Source organism: Aethalodelphis obliquidens, unplaced genomic scaffold, assembly GCF_003676395.1.
Source record: "Aethalodelphis obliquidens isolate GAN/ISIS:26980383/991018 unplaced genomic scaffold, ASM367639v1 scaffold31, whole genome shotgun sequence".
Lineage (NCBI taxonomy): Eukaryota > Metazoa > Chordata > Mammalia > Artiodactyla > Delphinidae > Aethalodelphis > Aethalodelphis obliquidens.
Window position 1 is genome coordinate 13,858,286 of NW_020837975.1, and position 19,232 is coordinate 13,877,517.

At 34.6% G+C, this 19,232-nt stretch overlaps 1 protein-coding gene across 8 annotated transcripts in view; it reads left to right on the forward strand.

Annotated features, from left to right (window-relative positions):
- The window catches only part of UBR2 (ubiquitin protein ligase E3 component n-recognin 2), a 116,229-nt gene that overhangs the window by 35,747 nt on the left and 61,250 nt on the right, over positions 1-19,232 (forward strand). For 5 of the 8 annotated variants that reach the window (XM_027127269.1, XM_027127268.1, XM_027127262.1 and 2 more), the window contains exons 4-11: positions 1,083-1,196; positions 7,789-7,919; positions 9,867-10,005; positions 10,735-10,797; positions 15,049-15,169; positions 16,958-17,065; positions 17,411-17,499; positions 18,599-18,697. In XM_027127269.1, the coding sequence (XP_026983070.1) occupies positions 1,083-1,196; positions 7,789-7,919; positions 9,867-10,005; positions 10,735-10,797; positions 15,049-15,169; positions 16,958-17,065; positions 17,411-17,499; positions 18,599-18,697 (864 nt within the window). Of the gene's footprint in view, positions 1-1,082; positions 1,197-7,788; positions 7,920-9,866; positions 10,006-10,734; positions 10,798-15,048; positions 15,170-16,957; positions 17,066-17,410; positions 17,500-18,429; positions 18,529-18,598; positions 18,698-19,232 lie in introns of all 8 variants that reach the window. The other 3 variants (XM_027127263.1, XM_027127266.1, XM_027127267.1) reach the window with 2 other exon arrangements.

Consider the following 19,232-nt stretch of genomic DNA (forward strand, 5'->3'; position numbering starts at 1 on the left):
ATGGGCCCAGCTGCTCCATGACATGTGGGATCTTCCCGGACCAGGGCACGAACCCGTGTCCCCTGCCGATCGGCAGGCGGACTCTCAACCACTGCGCCACCAGGGAAGCCCTATATGTTCTTTTTATTTTCATAAATCAGTAAGAGAATCCTAGTTTCCTTTAAACTGTTCTACCTATCTTTGATTACCAGAACACGCATAAAAGCTATAGGGTGATGTTATCATTTTCCGTATGGCTGCCTGCCCATGTTTCTTGGCATATATCTTTGCAGCCCCTAAGAATAACTGTCATTTGTGAGTTTACATTAATTACCTTGTGATATGTAACACACAAATACTTTGGGCAAAATATGAAAGGCTCTTTCTAAAATTTCCTTCTCATACCCATCCATAAACTCTCACAGTATTTTTTAAAAAAGCAAAATTTCCAGTCTACTAATTATTAAATAATAGGTTTTATCTTGCTAGATTCCTTGAATCATTGCTACATCTTAAGGAAGCATGAATAATTTTGAAGCCCACAGGTGGTAAAAGGTTTTATGACTAGGCACTCCATGTTTCCTTTTCAAAGAATGCTATTTAGAGAGTGTTAGAAAAGAAAAATAAACTATTTCTGTAGTTTTTTTGGTCACTTTCTCTAATGCAGATGCACTCTTATTAGACTTTTGTAGAAGACAGCAGCTATAGGAATCTTTGTCACTCTTGAATCTGTTACGTTTATAACCTGGTAGCATAGATACCAACAGTATACCAATTTAGCCAAAACCTAGCAAGAAAGCCCTTGTTATTTTCCTAATTAGGAAGTCATGCAAGTGGACATATTTTACCTCTTTAAAATAGCTGTAGCTTGCTAGACACTACAGAATAGCTTATTTTATTTTGAAATCACTTAAATTAGCCTATAGGCTTATTTAAAATCAGCTTTAAAACATTGAGAGGTTTGGCATTTTATTTAATTTTATCCCTCCAAAGAAATTAACACTTCAGCAACGTTATTTCCTTAGCACTTGATATTCCTATTTATAATCCAGTAGACCTCAGTAAATACTTATTGACAAGATACTTTACAATTTTTTTTCAAGATGACAACATCAGGAGGTGGAGGTTTCTGTGACTGTGGTGATACTGAAGCTTGGAAAGAGGGTCCTTACTGTCAGAAACATGAACTTAACACCTCTGAAATTGAGGAAGAAGAGGTAAAAACATTTTCACAAAATTGTTCCTAAGGAAATACTGTCTTAACCATGTGTTTGAAATATTTTCAGACATAAGAATTAGGTTATAATATAGCAATGGATAAGTAAAATATCAATAGTCCTCTCACTATTAACAGTGACCAAGTATATACTTCGAAAGTTTTTTGCATTTTATGGATGGCATACCAGTACTAGTAGAACACACTTGAAATTCTAGAAATTTAATTTAATTTGGACTTTTGCATTTGTTTGTTTTATTTTAAGCATATATGAGTTTTTTTAAGTCCTCATTTATTATTAAAGGGATTATTTTTCCTATATATGTAGATCAGTTAACTTAGTTGGTTTTTGTTTGTGTTGTGACTAAGACTTTGTAGATCAGATACCTTTTTTTTCTGTAGTCCTATATGGCAGCCAATCCTACTCATCATCTCCTGGTAAATCAATGTCATTGGATATGTGATGAGACCAAACACTGGGATGATAGCTCAGTACAAGTTACACTCATTCCAGCTGTAAATATGTGCTTTCTAAAATTGTTGTTGATCCTTTATTATTTTTCTCTAAATGATATTTGTAATGATATAATGGGCTCTCACTAAACAAATACTTGAAACTCTGCTGTTTGTGACAATCTGATGTTTGATTTAAGATCCTTATTTCAGATTTTAATTTTAAATGGCAGAGAGGTGGGTACATTAAAAGAACTTATGCATTGTTTGTAAGTAGGTCTGATACCGATTTGGGGCAAGTGGACATTAATAGTCCTTCCGAGTGCACATGTCTTCCTGGTCTCAGATATTTTAACAGAACGACCAGAGAACTTATGGTGTAGGACAGTATCTTTTAGACTGTGTTTCACTGTGTTTTAGACAGATGAAAATTTGTGCAGAATGATTCAGTGCTATAGAAAACATATATTTGTGTTTCATTTGCTTTGTGCATGTGCTCTAGGATTTGCTACAGAGAGATGCCAAGTGATCAGGGTTTCAGATTTCTCCACTGCAATTGGAGCAGCTCTGTTTTTATCTCTTACATACTGGGTTGGCATTCTGTATATAAAAATATAAGCAAGGCAAACAAAGACATATTTGGAAAAAATGGTTTTGCTTTTGAAAAAAAATTGAAAGCTAGTGTAAAACTTCAGGACTCTGGGAGAAAATATTTGCAAGTCATATCTGATAAGTGTCTGGTATCCAGAATATATATCTTACAACTCAACAACAAAAAACACAATTAAAAGTGGCCAGAGGACCTGAATAGACATTTCTCCAAAGAAGATATAATACAAGTGACCAACAAACACATGAAAACATGCTCAAGAGTATTAGTCATTAGGGAAATGTAAATCAAAACCACAGTGAGATACCACTTCACACCCACTAGGATGGCTGTAATCAAAAAAGTGGCAAATAGGTGTTGGCGAGGCTGTAGAGGAACTGGAACTCTGTACAGTGCTAGTGGGAATGCAAAATGATTTAGCACTGTGGAAAACAGTTTGGCTATTCCTCAAATGTTAAACATTGCCATGTAAGCCTGTAATTTCACTTCTAGGTATATACCCAAAAGAATTAAAAACAAGTATTCAAATAAGTACATGCACACACATTAGTAGCAGCATTATTCATAATAGCCAAAAGGTGGAAACAGTCAAAATGTCTATCAGTATGCAAATGGATAAACATACAGTGTAATATTACTTAGCTGTAAAAAGGAATGAAGTACTGATACATGTTGCAACGTGGATGAACTTTCAAAACATCAGGATAAGTGAAAGAAGCCAGACACAAAGGGTCACATACTGTATTATTCCATTTATGTGAAATATCCAGAATAAATAAATCTGTAGAGAACACAGACTGGTGGTTGCCAGGGAATAGGGAAGGGAAAAATGGAGAAAAACTGCCTAATGGGTAAGGGGTTTTACTTTGTTGAAGTGATAGAAATGTTTTAGAACTAGATAGAGGTGATTGTGGCTCAACATTATGAATGTACTAGATACCACCAGATTGTTCGCTTTAAATTTTCTAAGAAAACTTATGAATCTGCCTGCAGTTACTCTCTTGGCTTTATCCTCATATATTAGCAGGGTAGCTATCAAATAATGAAGACTTTGGTTAGTTTCCTGAATTTTTAGAAGATGCCAGCAAAATAACCTGCCTGGCTGAAATTGTATGGTTCTGCCTGGAGAATATATATTCCAGCAACTTGACAGAGAATCGAACCTCCAGACTTTGCCATTTAATTCCTATTTAAGAATTCAGTTAAGAGAAATGAAGTCTTCGAGAAGACTATAAGATATTAAAAAGATAACAGATAACATTATATTTAGCATACCTGGTCCCCACTCACTAAATCCATACATTATCTAGGGTTTTTCTATTTTATGCTTGAAATGGAAGAAAGCTATATAATATTTGAAATGAACCTCTTTAGCCTGTCATAGGATTGTTTTTATTGAATGTAATTTTTTTGTTATACATTCAGCCTACATCTTAAGAAAAAGTTGTAAAAAATTTTATTATATACTTCTGTTGGGGTAGTGTTTAGAAGTTCCACAGGTCTTCTCAACTTGTGGCATTTGGGGTGGGACATTCTACATTGTACAGGCCAGGGATCAGCAAACCCTGGCCCCACAGGCCGGATCTTGTCTGCAACGTGTTACTGGCACCACCATAATCCAAGAATGGTTTTTATATTTTTAAATAGTTGAAGAAAAATCAATAAGGGTAGTATTTTGTGGCATGTGAAGATTATGTGAAATTCAAATTTCATTATCCATAAATAAAATTTTATTGCAACATAGCCACGCTTAATTGTTCATGTATTATCTATAGCTGCTTTTCCACTACAACAGCAAAACTGAGTAGCTATGACAGAGACCCTGTAGCCTGCAAAAACTGAAATACTTAGTGACTTTTTATAGAAAAACTTTACTGACTCCAGGTATACACTGTCAGAAGCACTGTGTTTATTGTACCTAATTCCCACTCATTAAATGGTAATAGCATCTTCCATCACCGTGACAATAAATGCCCAACTAGTTTTCCAAATGGGCCCTTGAGCATGGGGGGTGAGTACAGAGGCTGGTGGGATGGTACCTTTCCTAGTGTCTCCTTTGTTGATCTTTATAAAAACCATAAGAAATTTGTCTTAGGTCTCTGCATTAGGAAATGTTACGTTTCTCTTGGTGTGAGTCTCGTAACTGACTGTGTTTCCTTTTGTTGGGGCATCTTGAAAACAGCTTGTCTGTAGTAGCTGTATGGAAATTTATATGATTGGCATTTATAAATAGATGTTATCTTGACTTCAGTTTATTTTACTTCCTTTATTTTCATTTTACCTGCTTTGTATATCTATTTTTTAATACTGTTTTATTACACTGGATGTATTCTAGTTGCTGAAGGGGAATTCCCTGGAGGTCCAGTGGTTAGGACTCCATGTTTTCACTGCCAATAGTGCAGGTTCAATCCCTGGTCGGGCAACTACGATCCCACAAGCTGCACTTGGCCAAAAAAAGTTGCTGTAAATCCTTTTTGGAATGAAATTTAATTCAATAACGTATATTAACTGAATGAACAACCTCAGTGAAAAATTTTTTATCTGAAATTTTCACTTATCAATGCTGCTTTCATCCCATTTGAATACAGATCAGTGGTAACTAGTAGCTGAATATCATACTAAATACGATTCTTGGTTTATATCATTTAATTCTCAGAACAACCCTGTGAGATAAATACTACTGTTACCCATATTTTATAGCTGCGGAAGCTTGAGTCTTAGATTAAGAAACTTGCCTACAGTGTCCCACACAGTAAGTGCTAGAGCTGGGCTTTAAACCTAGGTAGTATAGACAATTCTGACAGTACAGTATACTGGTTTTTGAAAACATTTTTTGGCAGTGGAATTTTTTTAAATAAAATTTTAATTAAGAAATCCCAATAATAAACAGATAAAAGCAGTATTACTAATGAATTTATTTTTTATAAGTTGGAATGTATATTATTTCTTGTTAGAAAGTCGATTCATAACTTTGGTTTCTAGTTTATTTCTAGTTTTAGTTGGGCAGTGTGGAGAAAACCCTCATTCATACCTTATTTGCATATGACAACAGTTAAACTCTATTATAATATGTGCTTACTTTTTTTTCTTTTTTTTTTTAAGATGGATTGATTTTTTTGGCTGCATTGGGTATAGTTGCTGCACACGGGACCTTTCGTTGCAGCGCGCAGGCTCTTCATTGTAGTGCGTGGGCTTCTCTCTAGTTGTGGTGGCAGGTTTTCTCTTCTCTAGTTGTGGCATGCAGGCTCCAGGGCGCGTGGGCTCTGTAATCATGGCGCGCAGGTTCCAGAGCGCACGGGCTCCGTAGTTTGTGGCACGCGGGCTCAGTATTGTGGCGCATGGGCTTAGTTGCCCTGCAGCATGTAGATCTTAGTTCCCTGACCAGGTATCAAACCCGCATCCCCTGCATCATAAGGCGGATTCTTTACCACTGGACCACCAGGGAAGTCCCAACCACAGGTAACCTTTTTAACAGCATGCTATTCTTCTAGTTTGGAAGAAGAATAAATCAAAGTTGACTCATGAAGGCTTGCATTCTCTAACATAAATGTCACGAAAAACAATTATTAGTCTTAGATAATACAACATAGGATAAGATGGTTATTTATTTTCTCATTCCAACTGACTTATGCTGTGATACGAGCACTTGGAACAGAAGTCTATTCAAATAATGTTTAATTTACCGTTGTACATGAGTAGGCTTGCACAGCCTAGCATCTCTTCACTTCAGAAATAATGTTTTTTAATCAGTAACCCATTTTCAAGAAGTTAACATGTGCATACAAAGATGGCAGAAGAATCTATATCCATAGGCCATTTAAAAATTTGGATAATCATGGGCTTCCCTGGTGGCGCCAGTGGTTGAGAGTCCGCCTGCCGATGCAGGGGACACGGGTTCGTGCCCCGGTCCGGGAAGATCCCACATGCCGCGGAGCTGCTGGGCCCGTGAGCCATGGCGCTGAGCCTACACGTCTGGAGCCTGTGCTCTGCAACCAGAGAGGCCACAACAGTGAGAGGCCCGCGTACCGCAAAAAAATAAAAAAATAATTAAAATATGGATAATCATATGTTTTTAAACTGGTGTGTATTTCAAATAGGAAACATCTCTACCAGGCCCTGGGATTTTTAGAACAGAGTTTGGACACTGCTGGCTTGGATTCTCAAGAATTGGCAGTTGTTTCTGTCCCAACACCATTTAATTCTTATATATCCTGTTTATCATAATTCTTCAATCCTCTAAATGTCTTGTATTATGGGATTTAATTGTAAGAAATGGAATGACTGTATAGTGAGATAGTATCACGAAGAAAACTGAGTTTTGGTTCTACTTTCTATTTTAGTACAGTGTGAGGTTTGTATTATGATTAATAGCCACTCTTTTATGAATCGCCAGAAGGTACCAGTTCCAGTACCTTCTTTGTAGCAGGTGGTTTTGCCATGTTAACTTCTAAAGTCTCCATAAGAAATAGTAGCAAACCTTGGTAGCAGTATAAAAAAAATTTTTTTTTGATGGGACATATAAAGCAGTTTATTGAGAAGAGTTGTAGGTAAAAAGTGCTATAAGACTTTGGAAAATCTTTTTCTTACTTCTTACATTCTTTAAGCCCTAGACCCATCTCCTTTAGGAATCTTTGTCTTTTTTCCTTCATCCTTGACATTATTCTCCTTCTCCATTTGTTTTATATCAGTTCCACTAAGCTGATCCTTGGTGAAGATGCACAGAAATGTTCTGTATCCTTATGTATATTTTCAAGAATGTACTGGTTCCCATTCAATGATGTTGGAATATATTGATTTTCTTATTGAGAGATGAATATAACACTATTTAGCCATTAAGCTAAATAACATGTTTAGATTTGATAAAGCATTAAGATTAGATTGTGTAAAACATTTTGCCAACCTTGACTGAAAGATAACCTTAGAGTATGTTTATAGTAATACTTTTTTACATTAACCTTGAAATTTAGTGACTTACTCACTGTTAAGTCTAATATACAAAGTTCTCTGTTAAATACATACACAGCTTGACTCGCTGAGAGAAAGTGAGTGATTCTTAACAACATCGAGGAGCAGTTTTCTGACCTTGTTGACTTCTCCCCTTTAGAATCCTCAAAATCAGGTTCTCCTTTATACCTATAAAACTAAATATTACTTGTCCATCCTTAGATAACATTCCTTTGTTTATTCTGGAAATTGGGGATTAGAGGGATGTGAAGCTGTAACCATGGTTTGATGTTAGGTTTAAAGATCCTAGAATGCCATTCTAAAATTTTTAGATTTATTTGTTAGGCATTGGAGTGCCGTGGAATATTGTGGTTCATATGATTCAGGATTGTGGATTATTATGAAGAGAATGTTTTAGGAAGTTTGATTTGCTGAGATGTAACGTATAGGATCAAATTGAAGAGAAGCTGAAGCTGGAAGATGTCAGCTTTTTACAGTAGTGTTTTGAGGAGGGAGGCAGAATGGGAAAAAGGAGAATTAATGTACATTTAACATGGTTGCGTTTTTTTTTTTTCTGTTCTTTCAGGATCCTCTTGTGCATTTATCAGAAGATGTGATTGCAAGAACTTATAACATTTTTGCTATTATGTTTCGGTATGCAGTAGAGATATTAACCTGGGAAAAGGAAAGTGAATTGCCACCAGATTTAGAGATGGTGTAAGTACAGCCCGTTTATTCCTTGTATTTGTATTTGCTCACACTCAATTTTAAGCATTTTGATTCTAATTCCTCAAATTAACTTTAATACAGCTAGGATAGAACATAATCGTTTTTAATAATTAGTTTTCAGCATAATAATAACCTTGGTTATATAGTTTTTAAATATGTGTGAGCCATTTAATTGGTAGAGGTTTTTCCCTGTTGATTTCACCGATTTATAGCCATATTTTAGCCACATCAAGGCTCTACCACGGTTTCAAGCACAGACATTTTTCTCTTCTTTGTGTGATAAAGCTGTTAAGTTAACTCTACTATTCTTTTTGTTTGTGTATGAGATTTGATTAGGGAATGAGCACTTTGATCTAAGTGAGTTTTCTGGTTTGACTAAATACACAAATTCAATTTTAACCATTTTTGATTCTAAATTTGTATAAAATTTATTCTACACTTCGTGCTTCTTTTAGAGTACATCTAACATTTTTACCATTTGTTCTTAGATTATTGAGGAGATTGCAAATTTGTGACCAGAGAGCTGGATTCTGCTATAGCTGTACTTAAGGTTAAGGGCTTACTTTTCTGCATGAATGTGCTTGCCTCAAGCAGCCTTCTCTTCTACTTTTAATTCTAGCCAAGCTTGTAGGAATTGTATTCACAGTTAAGGTTGAATACAAGTGAGAGTCTAAAGGACATTGGTGGTGTTTCTTTTTTGCTTTCTCAACAGTGTTCCAAATAATTAGGTTGTAGGTTGTTTTTTAGTAAAATGAGGAGTTAGTATTCCTTTTTTGGAAATGTTGATAATGGCTTAGTTACCTCATGACTTTATCTTCATGTATTTTGAGTTGGGGACCAACTAAGATCTAAATCTGAGATCCAAATTTAGACCGTAGAGAATAGAAGAGTTGTGTTTTTATTTTTCTGTTCCATTGTAAGTTTGGGACCACCAGCATAGAAGGGAAAAGAATCTAACTTGCGTCTCTTGTAATGTTTTCCCATCTTAGTAAATGGCATTTCATCTACCCAAAAACCTGAGTCACGCATATCCATTTAGATTTCAGGTCCAGCTGGTTCTCCCTCTCTCAAGTTGTTTACTTCTGTTCATCTCCATTACTACTATCCTAGTCCAAATTGCGTTAATTTCATCCTTGGACAACATGACGTCCCTAACTAGACTGCCATATCCACTCGTGTCTCTCATGATCCATTCTCCACATATAGCCAAAGTGAACTTTAAGACAAATCTGACCATAGCTCCTATTTCACTCTTTCAAATCTTTGATTGCCCTTAGGATGGCAAAATCGAAATCCATTACAAGGTCTTTAAGATTTCTGCCTATCTCCAGACTAATCTCCTCCTTCCTCCCTGTGCTCCAGCTCCCAGTATTTACTTTTGCCACCTCAGGTCCTTTGCTTTCACTTTCTTCTAGCCCATGGTTTCTCAACCTTCGTACTGTTGGCTTTGGGGGCCAGATATTATGGGCTCTAACTGGTGGACTGTAGAATTTTTAGCAGCATCCTTGACCTTTACCCACTGGATGCCAGTGGCACTCCCACCCCAGTCATGACAACCAAAAGTTTCCAGACATTGTCCAGTGGTCATCTATGGAGGGTAGAGGAGAATTGCCCCCAATTGAGCACCACTGATAGCCAATTCTGACTTCAGCTCTCAAATTACTTCTTTGGCAGCTCTCTGAACTCCCATACTGGTTTTATCCCACTCTAGCATCCTATTCTTCTTGATAAAAGCCAATTCACATAGATTATATGTATAGTATCTATCTTTCCCACCATCCGGTAGTGTCATAGAGTGTGGGGACCACAGATGGCTTCATTACAGGTATGTGCCTAGTACCTAGCACGTTCCCTAGAACAAACTGTGCTCTTAATAAATCATCCTGGAGCAAGGTGATAATGCAGATAATATATAATTAATGTTTTATCCCACAGAGAGAAGAGTGACACCTACTATTGCATGCTGTTTAATGATGAGGTTCATACCTATGAACAAGTTATTTATACTCTTCAGAAAGCTGTTAACTGTACACAAAAAGAAGCCATTGGCTTTGCAACTACAGTAGATCGAGATGTAAGTAATTTCATTATATTGATGTCACATAATAAACTTTTAATACAGATAAGTTATCCTAGAAAATTGAGTTACAGGTATATATATCTAGGCTATTTTTCTTTAATTTCATATGAATATTGACCCAAATATATATTGGGTATAACTGTAAGCTGTTGTCAGAAAGTTTAGGAGGAAACATAGATACAGTTGCTCTCATCCTACACAGTGGTTAGAAATATTCAGTTATGAAAATAGAAATGATAGCAGCCTAGAAGAATAAATGTTGTGTTGTTCAAGGATAACAACTTGAACTTATTAATGGCTTGAAAAATGTTAGGATAGCTTTGAAGGAAAATATTTTGATTTACTTTTTAATTAATGAATAGAATAAACATTGTAGATATTAAAAATTGACCAGGGCTTCCCTGGTGGTGCAGTGGTTGAGAGTCCGCCTGCCGATGCAGGGGACATGGGTCCATGCCCCGGTCCGGGAAGATCCCACATGCCGCGGAGCAGCTAGGCCCGTGAGACATGGCCGCTGAGCCTACGTGTCCGGAGCCTGTGCTCTGCAACCAGAGAGGACACAACAGTGAGAGGCCCGCGTACCGCAAAAAAAAAAAAAAAAAAAAAAAATTGACCAGAGTTGTTATGTGCTCAGATGACACTGTGTTTGTTTACTGTTTCAAAAGTTATTAATACTGAATATAAATATTTTTACAAGTTAATTTCAAATATCTTTATTTACAGGGACGTAGGTCTGTTCGATATGGAGACTTCCAGTATTGTGAACAAGCAAAATCAGTAATTGTGGTAAGTAATTTAAGAATATGTCTACACTCTTATTTTTTATTAGTATAAAACTAATCCCACATTTTGGTGTGTATGAACACATTTTTCTGCCTTCCTGAATGTAAAGCCACATCAATCAAAAATCATGTTTAGGGGCTTCCCTGGTGGCGCAGTGGTTGAAAGTCCGCCTGCCGATGTAGGGAACACGGGTTTGTGCCCCGGTCCGGGAAGATCCCACATGCCGCGGAGCGGCTAGGCCCGTGAGCCATGGCCGCTGAGCCTGCACGTCCGGAGCCTGTGCTCCGCAACGGGAGAGGCCACAACAGTGAGAGGCCCGCGTACCGCAAAAAAAAAAAATCATGTTTAAATATATGTTACCTGACCATTGCTTATTGCTTTATCTAGTTTTTTTTTAAACTACGTAAGATTGATACAGAAAATGAATGTTTAGATGAGATATATATGTATATATTTCTGTTGTCTTATTTTTTTATCAGAGATGTCTTAGAAAGTTTTTTGCTTTCTGTTTTGTTTTTGATAGGGTTTCACATTACTTTTTAGGAATTAAACTGGCCTTTAGCACCAAGATTAGAATTCAAGGGAAGTTGTTTCTTGGTACCTAATAGCAAGGTATGCTGCATATCCTGATAGCATTTAGTGTATAATTTATCTGAAAGAAAACTATTCCCCACATTTAGATTTATTTTTAAAAGTTATAATTTATTGTTTTTAACTATTCCATGTAACTGCGTTTTATGTAAATGTCCTTTTAAAATATAATTTTATATATTGTGAAATATTTTAAATATACAGATGAAAATAGATATAACAGTAAATGCCTGTGTGCTACATTATACCTTATTTTCTTCATAAGTATTTTAAATAAATAAAATAGTATAGAGGCCCTTGTATTATCCCTTCTAAATCCCATTCCCCTTCCTCCTTCCCTAGAGATAACTACTTTCATTAATTTATCTTTCGTTTTCATACATGCCTTTATATTTCATCTGTTAAATATCTATCCATATTATATGTATTGATTTGGAAGTCTTTAAACATTATATAACAAGATTCATACTGAATATATTATATTGCAATTTGCCTTTTCATTTCAGTGTTGTTTATAGATTTATCTGTGTTGATACATGTATCTGTAAGTATTCCATTGATGACTGTACCATAATTTTTCCATTCTCCAGTTGATGGACAATTAGGATATTTCCAATTTTTTCCTATAACTATCAGTCCTGCTGTGGTCATTTTTTTGTCCTCTTGTTGCATAGAAGCAAAAGTTTCTCTAGGGTATATACCAAGAAATGGAATTTCTGAGTTGTTAGCTTTTGAGCATTTTCAGCTATACTAGATTTTGCCAAGTTAATCTGCAAAATGGTGGTACCAATATACATTCCAGCCAGCATCAAAGTAGAGTTCCCATATCTCTACCGCTTTGTCAAAACTATATATTGTCAGATTTTTAAAATTTTGCCAACCTGATGTGTATGAATGGCATCTCATCAATTAAATTTGCACTGCCTTGATTACTGAGTATCTTATTTCATATTTATTGTATTGGTCATTTAAGTTTTCTGTGAATTTCTTGTTCATACCCTTTACCCATTTTTTTGTTGTTAGGTTACTTGTCTTTTTCTTACTCATTTGTAGGGGCTCTTTACATAATCTGAATCCTGATCTTTTGTTGCAGTATCTTTTCCTAATATGTGACTTATTTTAAGCTTATTTGTGATGCTTCTCCTTGAGCAAAAGCTTTAATTTTAATGTAGCAAAATATATTTTTCTCTTCATGAGTTTGTGTCTTATTCAAGAAATTCTTTATTGATAACTGGACATACCCAATTTAATAATACATCAGAAACTATACTGTGGTTGTATAAAAAGAACATTCCCATTCTTAGGAAATGTATACTGAAGTTTTTAGGGATAAAGGGACATTATGCATATAACTTAACCTTCAGTGGTTTTTTTTTTTTTTTTTTTTTAATGCTTGTGTGTGTGTGGAGAAAGAAAGATAATGTGCAAATGATAAAGCAGTTGGAATAGAATGTTTACAGTAGATGAATCCAGGTAAAGGAGGTGTTTTTTTTCCCTTTACATTTGTTGCTTCACAGTGTTATTACAGTTTTTCCCTAAAAAATCAGTACTTGTAATCTCTGGTAGTGTCTGTATAGATATACTATATGCATAATATAGAATAGAAAGTCCAGAAATAGATACTAGTATGAGGAAAATCTAGGAAACAAGTACATTCTAAGGGAGGAGGAGAGCTTCTTAACCAAGACTAGAACCCCAGGAGTTAGAAAAGAACTTATCTTTGGCTACATAAAAAATTTGCATAGCAAAATATTATAAAAAATGTCAATAGACAGTAGATTTAGAAAAATTATTTCTAACACAAAGGATAGACATTTAATGTTTATGATAAACAGAGCACTCATAGATTATCAGGTAAGGAGCAAACAACAAAATAGAAAAATGGACATAGGGTATGAAAAGACGATCACAACAGAGAAGATCTAGGTGGTAAATATATGTAAAAAGAGACTCAAACTACCTAGTTTAGTAAAGTGACAGAGATTTCATACCCAACAAGATGGAGAAATTAGAGTGATAAAGTACCTTGCTGGCAGAGATGCAGAGAACAGAAATACTTGTGTAAAAATAAATTGCTACCACATAATTGGAAAACAATTTAGTAGCATCTATAATCTCTCTTAGGAATTTATCCTGTAAAAATATAAACACCAGTTAGTGTGTGTACAGAGATGTTCAGTACTTCGTTTTTTTATAGTCATTGAAGACTGTAAACAAAGAGACTATGAATGCCCTTCTCTAAAGAATGTCTAAATAAATCCACACCACAGAATATTATTGAGTCATTAACAACAACAACAAAAAAACTGTTAACACAAAGATGCGACAGAATATGTGTAGTATCCCATTTTTTGTAAATCAAATAAAAACCTTTATAAATGAGTACATATATAATACATATAGATGGATAAAGTATGCAAAGGTGTACTGTGTTAATGTGGGTTATGGAGATGGGATGAACTAGTGGGTAGAAAGATGATCCAAGCAAAAAAGGAAAAGGGGGGAAAACATGTTAAATTAAAAGCTTTGATAGACTTAAATAGACATTTATCCAAAGATGATATGCAGATTGCCAAAGCACAGGAAAACATGCTCAGTATTACTAATCACTAGGGGAATGCAAGTAAAAACCACAATAAGATACCACCTCATATCCATTTGGATGGCTATTAAAAACAAACAACAACAACAACAAAACAATAACAGAAAATCACAGGTATCAGCAAGGATATGGAAAAATTGGAACCCTCGTTCACTATTGGTAGGAATATAAAATGGTGCGACCACTACGGAAAACAGTATGGTGGTTCCTCTAAAAATTAAAAATAGAATTGCCATATGATCCAGCAGTCTTGCTTCTGGGTATATACACAAAAGAATTGAAAGCAGGGTCTCATGTTCATAACAACATTATTCACAGTAGACAAAAGGTAGAAGAAACTTTAGTGTCTATCAATGGATGAATGGATAAACGAAGTCTATATACATACAATAGAATATTATTTAGCCTTAAAAAGGAAGAAAATTCTGATACATGCTACAGTGTGGATGAACCTTGAGGACATTATGCTAAGTGAAATAAGCTAGTCACAAAAAGATATTATAAATAATGTATGATTCTGCTTGTATGAAGTACCTGGAGTGTTTGATGGGTACAGAGTTTTAGTTTTGCAAGACAGAGAGTTCTGGAGACTGGTTATACAACAATGTGTGCTTTACAGAACTGCACACTTAAAAATGGTTAAGTTGGAAAGTTTTGTGTGTATTTACTACAATCTTTTTAAAGTATTGATAACATCACATTTGTGCAATGAAGTAACTTATTTAAATTAGTGTGTAATTACATTAAAAATTAGTTTAAAGACATAAAGCCAATTTAAGCATTTAAATAATTTATAATTGGTGGGGCAGATTTTCAAATATAAGACCAAAAATTCAGGTTACTTAAAGCTGTAACTTCTTACTTTTTTGTAAGAATCCTAAGATTCCTTCTAGAAAATTAGAATCTGAGTAAAGCAAGCCACATGGTATTTTTCTTACATACATACATGAAAAACTCCCCTATAATGATGAGAGTGTAGCTATATTAAATAAAAATGTTAACTTCTTTCTCTAAAATAGCCTTTTTAAGTTTGTTTTTTCATCCTGCCATTTCTTTTTAAGAGAAATACCAGTAGACAGACAAAGCCACTCAAAGTTCAAGTTATGCATTCGTCTATTGTCGCACATCAGAATTTTGGTTTGAAACTTTTGTCTTGGCTGGGAAGTATTATTGGATATTCAGGTAGGTTCATACTTGTGCTAATTGACTTAAAAATGAGCTCATATGCCTTTGCAAAACTGTTTTGGAAAAAATAGCAAGTGGAACCATTTTTTTGCTTTAGTTTCATGTTTTAAAATACCATCTCATAATATCTTTATATATAGAAAAAAATCTGTTTCCCAATTTTGATCCACGGGATCTTTTTATATGCATACAGAGGAGTCTGTGTTCAAATAAATGCAGGAAACAGTGGGTTAAACAATTGTAAATGACTATAATACGCTAATGAAACCTAAATCTTACCAACTTGATAAAAGAACCTATTTCTTAATGGTGTATCCTGTGGAATTCTCTTCCACAAAGCAAGCTGCATAATGCTGCTGTATATAAAACCTAAATGATTAACTGTTTAAAGGCTGTCTTTGTTTTGACTTCTATGACTTGTGGTTACTAATAATTTGCAACTCTGAAAATTTGCAAATTTGAAGTTACTGTGTATTTGAGTTTTTGTTTTTCCAGTCTACAAATTAGATAATCTTTTAAAAGTAGGGATAAACAGAATTAAGAACCTTCACGTCCAATGCCAAAAATACAAGTTTGTTGTAACACTGAAGAGTAAACTAGGAATAGATTTAAGCTGTCATACTGTTCTTCAGGCAAGAGAGGTGGTTTGAATAATGACATTCCAATGTTTGCTATAAAGAAAATTTCTAAAACGTTTGTATTAAAAGGCTACTAGAAAGAGTATTGCCACACTGTGAATTGACAGGTGAAAATATGGGGGTGTGGAAATTTAGGAGAATGTGTTTGTTTAATTTAAATGTCTTTCCAATTATTTCACTCATCCTCTTTTTTTTTTTTTTTTTTTGGCTTTGGTGTTTTCCATTGGATATCTGTATGCCAAGTACTGTGCTACAGCATTAATGAATAGTATCAAGGAATCAGTTTTCTGCTGAAAATTTTCTTTGAGAAAATTTATTTACCATCAACAATTTAAAGACCTTGTCTATTATTTAATTCATATATAAAGTTTTCTCTTTAGCCTTGTAAACAATTTCTAGTTGGTGACTCTTAAATTTTAAAATTACTCTATTTTGGGGGGTTTTTTTCGAATTATTTTGCATGCTTGTAGAAGACTTAAAAACAGTGATTTTAAATATAAAATATGAAACAAGAAGGTATTAAAGTTCTGGTTTTGTTAATGCTTATATATAGTTTTTAAGTTTAGCATTTAGAATATAAAGGAATTTGCCTTCCAAAACCCCTCATATAGTAGGTATACATAAGTACATAGTGTATTTTTGTTTAATGAAGAACATTTTGCATAACGTTAATAAAATGGACTGGTATATATTAAAGTACAGAGGTAATGTATTCTTTCTTTTAAATGGTAGTACAATTTTATATTATACGTATCTTCAGTTATCATGGGATATGTAACAATTTTACTGTAACCTGGTTTAATTAGCATAGATGCTTAAAGAACCATATTTATTTCAGTGGCTTTTGGGTTCTTTGTTGTTTATTTAAATTCTTTACAGCATAAGAGGTCATTGCCATTCCGATACACATGTATTTTGGTATTCTGGAATAAGAGTTGGTGTATAATGCAAGATTTGGAATTTTTCTCCATTTTGTGAACATGTTAATAAAAGTTAATATGTTTACTTTTTCTGAATAAATTTGACCTTTAGTTAAAAAAAAAAGTAAGACTCTATAGTAGATCCATTTGAAAATTTCTACTAATATGTCATTTTATTTTAATATTTGAAGTTACTGTTTCTTGACTACTTTTCTTCTTGTTTTAAGATGGTCTTCGCCGAATTTTATGTCAAGTTGGTTTACAAGAAGGGCCAAATGGTGAAAACTCTTCTCTAGTGGATAGGTTGATGCTTAGTGATTCCAAATTGTGGAAAGGTACGTATCTCAACTACTTTTAAGGTATAGGGGAACTTACACAAGTAATTGGGATGTTAGTTTCTTTTTCATTTGGGAGGTATTTAATAAATATATTTATGGTTTTTAGAATTAACACATGCAGTCTTATTCTTTGGGGAAAAAACAGATTTGGGGATCCATGATCCAAATTAAATCACCTTTATGTTTTGTTTGAAAAATATATTTAGAAAAACTGATTAAGGAACACATGTAGAGTGTTGCTCTTGACACTTAAAATACAGTTGATCATATGAAAACTTTGGAAATGTAATTTTTGGCTTGTTTGATATATCCTTATCTTAACGTCTGCTCTTTTTGTGAAAGGTGCTAGGAGTGTGTATCATCAGTTGTTCATGAGCAGTCTACTTATGGATTTGAAATACAAGAAACTGTTTGCTGTTCGATTTGCAAAGGTAAGTAGTTTCTCACTTTTAAAGATTAACAAAATAGGTTATATACAGAGTAACTGTAGTCCATGATTACATCCAGTGTTTGTAAAATTAACAGCTGATAGTAATATGTCAATGCGTTGATTTTAAATTCTAAGAAACTTCATAAATGATCATTTTATCTTTCATCAGTAGAATAAAATTCTAGCAGTGAGGTTTTTCTTGTTTATCATCTGCCATGATAATGTGAATATCCATCTCTGCAGTGTGTATGATGTGAAATGATAAATGAAGACTTTAAACCTATGTCATTGAATTATGTTATTCCTGTTAAATTTTGTGTAAGAAAAGATAATTTTAGTTGAAATTACCTGTATATTTGGATGTGATTTAAGAATCATAACTCTAGGTTGTTGATATTATTGAATTATGTTCTTCTCCCTTTCAGCAGCATGTGATTAAACTACCTGCTTGGTTTTTTATTCACCTGAATTAGGGGTTATTAACAAAGGAAACATACAAGGATCATTTGGGCAGCTCTTTCAAAATGCATGTGTTTGCGTTCCATTCTCAAACCTACTGAAGCAGATTCACCAAGAATGGGGCCCAAGCATGTATACTTTGAAAGAGCCATCAGGTGACTCTGATAGGCATCCAGAAGTAATGAAAGTGTGGTTTCATCAGAGACAGTGTAAAGCTACTGTGATTTGGCTCCACCCATGTACAGTGATGTCCCAGGATTTTAGTAGCTGTTACTCCTATTTGAGCTCACAAACTGCCATTGTGCTAAAGAAGATTGTATAGTGAATAGATATTTACACAGAGTTTAGTTGGTACATTCCAGTTATCATTCTCATAGAATATCTTATTGACTCCTCCAGCACTGATATTTCATTATAATCCTTAAACATTGGTCATTGTGGATTAGAGGTGAATCTCCCCCTTGTTGTTTAGAATTACCAGCAGTTGCAGAGAGATTTTATGGAGGATGATCACGAGCGAGCAGTGTCCGTGACTGCTCTGTCTGTCCAGTTCTTCACCGCACCTACTCTGGTGAGTAGTGCTTGCCTTTTCTTTGTAACTGATAGTTGGCACTCCTTGCCTTTTTTTGCCTTCTTAATAGAACTATGAGCGTTTGCAGAGTGATTATGTGACAGATGACCACGACAGAGAGTTTTCAATCGCAGACCTCTCGGTTCAGATTTTCACAGTCCCTTCACTTGTAAGTACTAAAAGACTAAGAAGAATTTTCTTGTTTTCCATTAGAAGAAGTAAAGCCTTAAAATAATAGAGAACTGAGATCTGTATATTCCTGAATAGAAAAATATTTTATTAATGGGTGATCAGACTTCAGATGCCTTCAGTCATACTAGAACATGTATCTTTGAATGTGTAATCTGGAGGGGGAAAGTCATTTGAACTTAATCTGTACTTTCTCATAGTACTTCCCCGAGGTTTTGAACTGATGAGTTAAAATTAAATTCATTAGTTTAACAAATTTATCCATTAGAAACAGCATATTGTGGGAATTCCCTGGCCATCCAATGGTTAGGACTCAGTGCTTTCACTGCCTGTAAGTTCAGTCCCTGGTCGGGGAACTAAAATCCTGCAAGCTGCATGGCACGGCCAAAAAAAGAAGAAACAGCATATTGTGTATAATCTCACATTCTAAGAAGCCTCCTTTTCCCTGCTAAGGGAAGGGGTAACTAAGGCAGTTGAATCATGATGATTGGGTGATCTTGTACTAAGTTTCACTA